This window comes from Aplysia californica, unplaced genomic scaffold (assembly GCF_000002075.1).
Source record: "Aplysia californica isolate F4 #8 unplaced genomic scaffold, AplCal3.0 scaffold00601, whole genome shotgun sequence".
Lineage (NCBI taxonomy): Eukaryota > Metazoa > Mollusca > Gastropoda > Aplysiida > Aplysiidae > Aplysia > Aplysia californica.
Window position 1 is genome coordinate 390,995 of NW_004797871.1, and position 8,835 is coordinate 399,829.

General features: G+C 44.4%; 1 protein-coding gene across 1 annotated transcript; it reads right to left on the reverse strand.

The window, feature by feature from the left end:
- Positions 1 to 2,502: 2,502 nt before the first annotated feature.
- LOC101857140 (craniofacial development protein 2-like) lies at positions 2,503 to 4,236 on the reverse strand. The gene has a single exon (XM_005107414.1). The coding sequence runs from the start codon at positions 4,234 to 4,236 to the stop codon at positions 2,503 to 2,505; it is 1,734 nt and encodes a 577-aa protein (XP_005107471.1).
- Between the last annotated feature and the right edge of the window lie 4,599 nt (positions 4,237 to 8,835).

The following is an 8,835-nucleotide window of genomic DNA, read 5'->3' on the forward strand; positions in this document are numbered from 1 at the left end:
CATCATCATCATCATCATCATCATCATCATCATCATCATCATCATCATCATCAGATGATGATGATGATGATGATGATGATTATCATCATGTTATTGTTTACGTAGTTATCATGTGATAGCCTGTGAAAATAAGGCACATCATCATTCTTTTCACATTTCAAACTTGTGTTGCCACATGAAACCTTTTTCACTTTCTTTCGTGCCCAGTTTTGCATTTTTTTAAAACATCTCAATATTTGACAAAGTAAAGCATATAATTAAAGATTAATAACCGTGCGAAGGGCAACGCTTCGAAAACACGTTAAAGGAACGCACTAATTTATTATTTTCCTGTAAATTTGGGGGAAATGTTTAAAAAAGCGTGATAAATACTTCTGAAATGGAAATATAGATAGAAAAAGCAGCTTTCAAATACAGCTGAACTTAAATTGTCTAAGACGGCCACGCATTGTCGAGTGGAAAAATGGCTGTTTTAGACAGGTGAATGTCTTACACGGTGTCATTATAATGTTTTAAAAAATACGCACGGGAAGAAATGGGAAATGGCCGTTTGCACAGGTGACTATCTTATGCAAGTGGCCGTTAGATCAGATTCGACTGTGATTTTACGGTTTTATTTTTAGATGGGAAACTTTCAGAACTTGCAAATGTTTGGATGGCTACACTTATTCTCGCTGATTTCAATGGGGTTTGAATAGAGTTGGGCTGTTCAAGTTACAGAGTTGTTTTGCGTTATTTGGCCTACTACAGTACTGAGTTTTTTTGCGTTACTTGGCCTCCTCGCGCAATCCTTTTCAAGAACATTTCCTTTATTCCATTATTTTGAACGTTCTCTTACTCTACCTACTTGTGTTACCCACATTTTGTAACTTTTGAGTGACGACTGGAAATGTTCTGGGAGTTAGGGGTAACTTGTTATATATAGCTATCTTACGAATTACGTGTGGGCGACATATTGAAAATTCGGAGAGCTTCTGTAAACTCGAATTATACATGTGCATCAGCCCCACAGCGAGCCACGAGTCTCAATCGAAACTTGTATTGGTGTGTTCGTCCTTCCTGAGGGAAGAAGACCTTCTTCATCATATCCGGGGGGTGGGGTGGGTCCTCAGGTGGCTGATTAAGCCAATCTTCGCCTTGAAGGTCATTGGGCAGTGAGGGCAAGGTAGCGCTGTATTGCGGGAGCACTGCTTGCACGGGACTTTCTTGTTGCGCGCTTGCTCTTCGCTGTTTCCAGACGCCGTGATTCATACGCTGCCGCTCCCTTGCTGATGGCTCCACGCCAGGCTGCACGGTTTTGGGCTGTCGTTTCCCACGAGTTGTGGTCAATGCCGAAGTCTTTCAGAGAGGCCTTCAGGGTGTCTTTAAACCGCTTCTTCTGACCTCCATGGGAGCGTGCTCCAGTCTGAAGTTCTCCATATAGGATGCGTTTTGGCAGACGCTCGACTGGCATTCTGACTACGTGGCCAGCCCAGCGGAGTTGTGTCTTTCGGAGCATTGTGAAGATGCTCGACATACCTGTCTGCTCGAGGATTTCAGTGTCTGGGACTTTGTCCTGCCACTTCACTCTGAGCAGTTTGCGGAGGCAGTTGAGGTGAAATCGGTTGAGTTTCTTGGCGTGCCTCTGGTATACTGTCCAGGTCTCGCTTGCATATAGTAGTGTGGTGAGGACAATGGCTTTGTAGACACTGAGCTTTGCGTTCCCACACTGATAAATGTAGACGTCCAAACGCAGAACTCGCCTTTGCAATTCTAGAATGGGTCTCATCGTTGATGTGCACACTGCGAGAAAGAGTGCTGCCTAGGTACACAAACTTGTCCACAGTTGCTAGCTTCTGCCCGTTCACTGTCACAGTAGGTTCTTGGTAGGGGTTTTTCGGTGCAGGCTGATACATAACCTCTGTCTTCTTCGTACTGATGGTGAATCCGAAGTTGCTGCATGCATTGGAGAACAGATCCATGGAGTGCAAAAAATCTTCCGCACTTCCAGCGTTCAAGGCACAGTCATCAGCAAAGAGGAAGTCTCTTAGCTTGTCAACATGGACTTTTGTTTTGGCTTGCAGTCTTTTGAGGTTGAATAGCCTCCCATCAGTTTGATATCGGATGTCCATGCCTGGGTTGGCTTCTCGAAAGGCATCTGTAAGCATAGCTGAGAACAACATGCTAAACAATGTTGGGGCAAGAACACAGCCTTGTTTCACTCCGTTTGTGACAGGGAAGGAAGTGGAAGATTCTCTGTCGTCAAGAACTTGTGCTTGCATTCCATCGTGAAGCTGTCGGACCACTTGGATGAATTTGTCTGGGCATCCGAACTTGCTCATGATCTTCCAGAGACCGTCGCAACTGACGGTGTCGAATGCTTTGGTGAGATCGACAAATGTTTTGTATAGGTCGACATTTTGTTCCTGGCACTTTTCCTGCAGCTGGCGCGCAGCAAATATCATGTCGGTGGTACCTCGCTCTTTCCTGAATCCACACTGGCTCTCTGGAAGTAGGCGCTGCTCAAGATGATCGATGAGCCGACGTTCCAGCTATGCAGAGGAGAGAGATGCCTCTGTGATTGTCGCACACCTGTCTGTTGCCTTTCCGTTTGTAAAGGTGGATGATAGACGCATCTTTGAATTCCTGGGGGGCAATTTCCTGGTCCCATATGACGTCTATCAGTTGGTTCAACTTGTTGCGCAGCAGTGGTCCAGTATGCTTGTATACCTCTGCTGGGATTGCATCAGCACCTGGAGCCTTGCCAGAAGATAACTGATGGACGTCTTTCTCTAGTTCCGGTAGTGTTGGAGGGTTGCCCATGTTAAGGTTGATGGTGTTTTGGGGCAGTCTGTTGATAGCCTCCTCGTTGATGTGGGGGAGCCTATTTAGGACAGCATCAAAGTGCTCAGCCCATCTGTCAAGAATGTGGGCCTTCTCTGTCAGCAGTTTTTGTCCGTCCGCGCTCAGTAATGAAGATGAGCTCGCTGGTTGAGGTCCATACACCGTTTTGATGGCATCATAGAAAACCTTCATATCTTTATTGTCAGCGTAGTTTTGGATCTCTTCAGCCTTCTGCTTTAACCATGAGTCCTGCATTTGTCGTAGTTTCTGCTGGACTGTACTGCGAATGTTGTTGTAGGCAGCTTGGTTTGCAGGGGATTTGTTGTTTTCAAGCACTCTTTTGATCCTGTATTTTTCCTCCAGAAGGTTATTTATTTCGGCATTGTTTTCATCAAACCAGTCCTGGTGCTTGCGTTTGGTCTGGCCGATAGTCTCATAGGCTGTTCTATAGACCTCGTCCCGGAAGGCTTCCCAACTCTCTACAACGTTATCAGATATCTGAATTTGTTGTCCTCTTTCTTCCAGGGTCTCTTTTAACTCTGTACTGACTGCTTGCTTCTTCAGGCTTACAACGTTGAGGCGTTTGGGTGCTGGCTTCCCCTGGGGGCGTCGCTTGGGAAGTATCCTGATGTTTATTTTTGAAATGATGAGGCGATGGTCCGTCCAACACTCTGCACCACACATGGCCTTGGTTACTCTGACGTCCTGTCTATCCCTTTGCCTGACGATGACATAGTCGATAAGGTGCCAGTGCTTAGAGCGGGGGTGCATCCATGACGTCCTGTTACGGGCAGGGAGACGGAACACTGTATTGGTAACCAGAAGTTCGTGTTCAGCACAAAGCTGCAGGAGGAGAAGGCCGTTGCTGTTACATCCACCAATGCCATTCTTACCAAGGATGTTCTCCAAGGACTGGTGGTCGACACCGACTCGGGCATTGAAGTCGCCGAGAATGATCAACTTTTCAGTTTTTGGCACAGCTGTCACAAGGGAATTAAGTTTTTCATAGAACTGGTCCTTTATATCGTCTGGGTTGGTCATGGTAGGTGCGTAGGCACTGATGATCGTGGCCTGTTTCTTTCCTGTGAGTGTCAGTTTCATGGTCATTATTCTGTCGTTGATACCTTGGGGGAGGCTGCTCAATTTGTTCACAAGTTCATTCCTCACTGCAAAGCCAAAGCCAGCTTCACGGCGGTCGTCTTTGGCTCGCCCACTCCAGAAGAATGTATAGCCTGCTCCAGTCTCCTTGAGCTGTCCCTCCTCGGCAAGGCGTGTCTCACTAAGGGCAGCAATGTCAACCTTATATCTTGCGAGTTCTCGACCGACCAGTGCGGTTCTTCTCTCTGGTCTATTTGCCTGTGCGTTGTCCAGTAGGGTGCGCACATTCCATGTGCCAAAGATGAATGGCTTCATCTTGATCTTTTGCTTCTTGTTGTTCTAACCGCTGGTGTGGGATCCCCGCCAGCCGTGGCGTGTTGGCCAGGGTAGGTGAGGCAAGCAATTTTTGGGACACCTTTTCTAGTTCGCTCCTCATGCTATGGAGGTGAGCAGTGCGATCCTAAAAGGGGCTGCTCAGTCGCTCAGGGGGCTGCCAAATCTCGCTCTTGCCTCGGTTCAAGTGAAAGACGACCATATGGCCTGAGCCGCCTGTGTGCAGGTCTGCGTTTACAGCTCCCAGTGTATCCACACCTGCTGCTTCGTCGCTCGCCCATCGCCACAGAGCTTGGAAAAGTTGATGATGGGGGAGGAGGGAGAGGAAGGATGAAGTTGATGAAGATGACTTGCGCGTGAGTTGGATTAAAGTGAGGGAGAGTTGCGCATGGTCGTCAGCCTCACTCTCTTGTCCCGGCCCATCTGGGTCCAGTGGCAAGACAAAGTCAAGACGGCTGGAGATGAGAAGGGATGCAGTGAATGGCCAGCAGCGTCCTAGGTGTCTAACTGCGTCTTGTTTGCGCTCCACGGCGCTTTGCTGTATCCGCTTTTCTGTCCGTTGAACCAGTCAAGTGGTTTCTTCCGCGCCATCCGCCGGATGCAGTCTTTTGTGTCAGTAGGTAGACAAGCCCCACCTCCCCAAGGACGAAGCAGCAAGTTGCTCTAAACATGACCATGGACCCAGGGTCTCGCACGTAGAGTTGTTCAGCACGCCCAGCACTTGGTGGGTTTGTGGTCAGAGTGTCCTTCTCCTAGATGAATTGTCTGTCAAGGCTCTCGAGCTCCATCTGCCCGGGTTTTGAAATGAGAGATTTCCTTCTCCTAGGCAGATTTACAACAAGTGGTTGTAGGCTCTGCCCGCCTTGCTCAGTTATACCGCCGAGGGCTCGGTCGCGACCATAGCAGGCTATTTCCGAGGCGGTCAAAAACTTGTATTATACCTGATGGGGAGGTCCAATATAAATTTCGTTAGCTATGGTTACACCTAATTGTTTTAGTATCTGATTTGAGATCTTCGGGGCTTTAAAATGTTGTTACAGATGTTGTGTTTTCGTGTCACACCTTACTCACCAGCTAACAGCTTTGAAGGGAGGCGTCTGAAGAAAAAAGGGCGCGCAAATAATGTTACACATAGGAGAAGCTGTCATTTGTGATCTGGTTTGTAAAGACGTCTTAGAGTGCTACGCAAAACTTGAATCTTCCAAGCGGTCTGAGCTTTCAGCACTTCTCGCGACCTCATGGACCTTTCCTTTTATCGTACGTATATAAAAAACTTTCAGGTTAAGCTGCCTCACCAGGAGACCAATTGTCTGCAAAGCGTCAATGCCAGAGCCGCGTTACTAGTTTATAACCTCTGGGGTAGAGCCAATACGTAAACAACTTGGCCATACATGGGCACACCGTCGGTTCCTTTTTGCTGCAGTGTAAGTGTATTGAAGTATTGAAACATGGAAGTCTTTTGATATGAAATATTTTTCCTCGGTCTCGGGAGCCCCAGCATTACATAGACTTCTGACGGATTTAACCTAAAAGAAAAAAAAGAAAGAAAAGAACCCCCCCCCACCGAAATTTGAACGGAAAAAGGAGAACCACGGCAACTCTACGTGGCTCTCTGACATTATGAATAGGGTCAAGCTGCACCAAGTGAGAGAGCGGCTACTTAGTTTGCACTGACGTTTATCCACAAAGCTGTACATTATTTTTTTGCTTGTTATTTGTGCAAAAATCTAACACCGACGCGAAGTATTTGGTTTTCATCAACAGCTTTGCTACGTCATAAAGCTATACACTACTCTATAATCATGAATGTCGACAAAGATATTTGAGAAATATAGACAAAGTGACACCATTAGCTACATCAGTAGGCATTGTTCGTGCCGACATAAAAAAGGACGAAAGATATGAACTTGATAATTGTTAAAAAATCAATAAAAAGTTGATGATAATTAATCTAATTGTTTTCGGGCTGCACTTACATTTCATGACTATGTCTGTGTGTCTGTGTGTCTGTCTGTCTGTCTGAGTGTCTGTCTGTATGTCTGTCTGTGTGTCTCTGTGTGTGTGTGTGTGTGTCTGTCTGTCTGTCTGTCTGTCTGTCTGTCTGTCTGTCTGTCTGTCTGTCTGTCTGTCATCAGTTCAGAAAACTTTGCCGGTCTCAAAATGTATATCCAGCTAGTGTGTAAGGCCCTCTTCTTTAAAAATGTGGTGTATCTATCATTTGTAGAACCTTGTATAGGAGTGCCTCCATGGGGGTTCTAGTGGTCTTGAAGTACGGTGTTTGCCTCTATTTCAAGTGGTTAGAATCCTGACAGCGACGAAAAAATCATATTCTCTAACATGTGTCCCTTTCACTTCCTTTCCCGTTTTCTCGTCCTGTTCTGTCATCTGCTTTCATCTCCACTTTCTCCCGCCAACCCTGGCCTCCTCTGGGCTCAACAATTTTTTCTTCTGACTCTTTCTACTGCTACTCCTGTCTCCTTCTTACTGCTGCCTTTCAGCCACACCCCAGATTTTAGAGTATATTAGATCGAACATTTGGCTTTTTCGGATAAGGGCTAAAAATCAGGGAGGTCGTGTGTGCATGTTGCGCATGTTAAAGAACCTTTGGTGGTCCTTGAATAGACAAGAGTAGGCTCGGCTGCCACCCGGCAAAAGTCAAAATTAATTCCAACCCAAACTGAGAATACTCTATAGTCGGGTCAAAAATTCGTGGTGGCTCCTAGCTCTAATCATATTTTCCCACAATAATTAAGGCTAGATTAAAAACAGTTTTCTTCATAAATTTATATAAAATACTATATTTTTCCGTCACGCGGAAAATGTGATTGTTCACTGCAATTCGCGCTTCTCACACACATTTTGCATACGCATATGGCCTACGTCACAGTTCACCAATGATACTTTTTATAGTGCGCTCAAAAGTTCGTGGCGCAACTTATCCTCAAATATCTCTTTAACGGGTGAATCACTGTCCCCCGTACTTTGCACAGCAGTTTGTATCAATTTGTCTTAACTTAATCATATTTTCCACAACAACTGAGGCTAGACTTAAAAACTTTTCTTCATAAATTAATAAAATACTATAAATCTCCATCACTCCGAAAATGGGGTTGTCCACAGCACTTCCCGCTTCCCACACGCATTTTGCATACGTCACAGCTCACCAATGACACTTTTTAGTGGCAAAACTAGTCACAAGAAATACATTATATATGAACACTCGTTCCATAAGCATAATGTTGAGATTAGAGAAACATGACAGACCTGCGTTTACACGCGATATTGCCTCAGCTATAGATCTAAACATTTTAAAACAATATGTAGAAAATACCCACTTACATTTTTTTGTTAAGCCAAATTGATTCAAGTCATTGTGCAAAAGCTGGAGAGTCTATGTTAGATAATTAGGAAATATTTGACAATAAGTTGCGTCATCAATTATTATTTTTGACCGCACTATAGTGGCAAAATTAGTTACAAGAAATTATTTATATAGTGAATAACATTTTTTGTACTAAAGGTTTTCTAAATATGCGTGTGACGATTAGAAAAAAACAACAATAACGGACTTGCTTTTAAAAGAGATATTTTCTCAACTAGTGTAAACCTTTTCAAATCTTTAGAAACCACCCACCTAGATTTTCTTATTAGTATTAATTATTAAGGAATTTTCTAGAATACAGTCTTTTAACGCGTGTTTACAAAATGTTGCTCTGTTAAGACAAATAGATACAAGTCATTGTGCAAAAGCTGGAGATTATATCTTCGACACCTTAGGAAATATTTGACAATAAGTTGCGCCTCGAGTTTTTAACCCAACCGCCGTCAGTATATAAAAATAACATTATTTATTAACATAGAGAAACTTCGAAGTAGGAATGAGGCAGCCTGAAGGCAAGTGATCCAAGGAAGTATACCGCCCCCCCCCCGGTAAAATACTTGAAAATCAGTTACTCTGAAGGTTGAAGAACCAGCAGTGACCCCTGAGATTTGGCAGGGGAACATACAGAAGAAACAAAGATCTTTAGAAAGTGCTTTCAAATTGTATATTAGGCCAAGTTGACACTTTGTCCCCTTTACAATCTTCAAAATCATCAACTTTTAGTAATGGTACTCTATTGACAATATTTACAGTTTGTTAGCCATAGGCTGTTTTTTTTCCACCCGTTAATAAGGATTATGGTTGGTTAGAGAATTTGCGAGCTTAGTGCTATTTTACATTTACTCCGTTTTTTTTCCAGTTTTGATATAAATCGTCCTGAAGGCACTGGATTTCAGTTTCGAACTGGTGAGTTAGAACGAAATAAATCTGTAGATTGATACTGATGTCTTTATAAGTAAGGCAGGAAAAGTGTTTTGAAGATATTCACAGCAACTGGTTGTCGAGAGGCAAAGATTTGGTTTTAAAAAATCGATGCATTGTAATGCCGTTTAACCTAAACACGGTGTGAGAGTGAGACTGAGAGTGAATGCGCACGCGCGCGCGCGCGCGTGTGTGTGTGTGTGTGTGAGAGAGAGAGAGAGAGAGACAGAGAGAGAGAGAGTGTGTGTGTGTGTGTGTGTGTGTGAGAGAGAAAGAGA

Coding starts and splice junctions, on each gene's coding strand:
- LOC101857140 (XM_005107414.1), bottom strand. CDS start 4,236: ATGAAGCCATTCATCTTTGGCACATGGAATGTGCGCACCCTACTGGAC.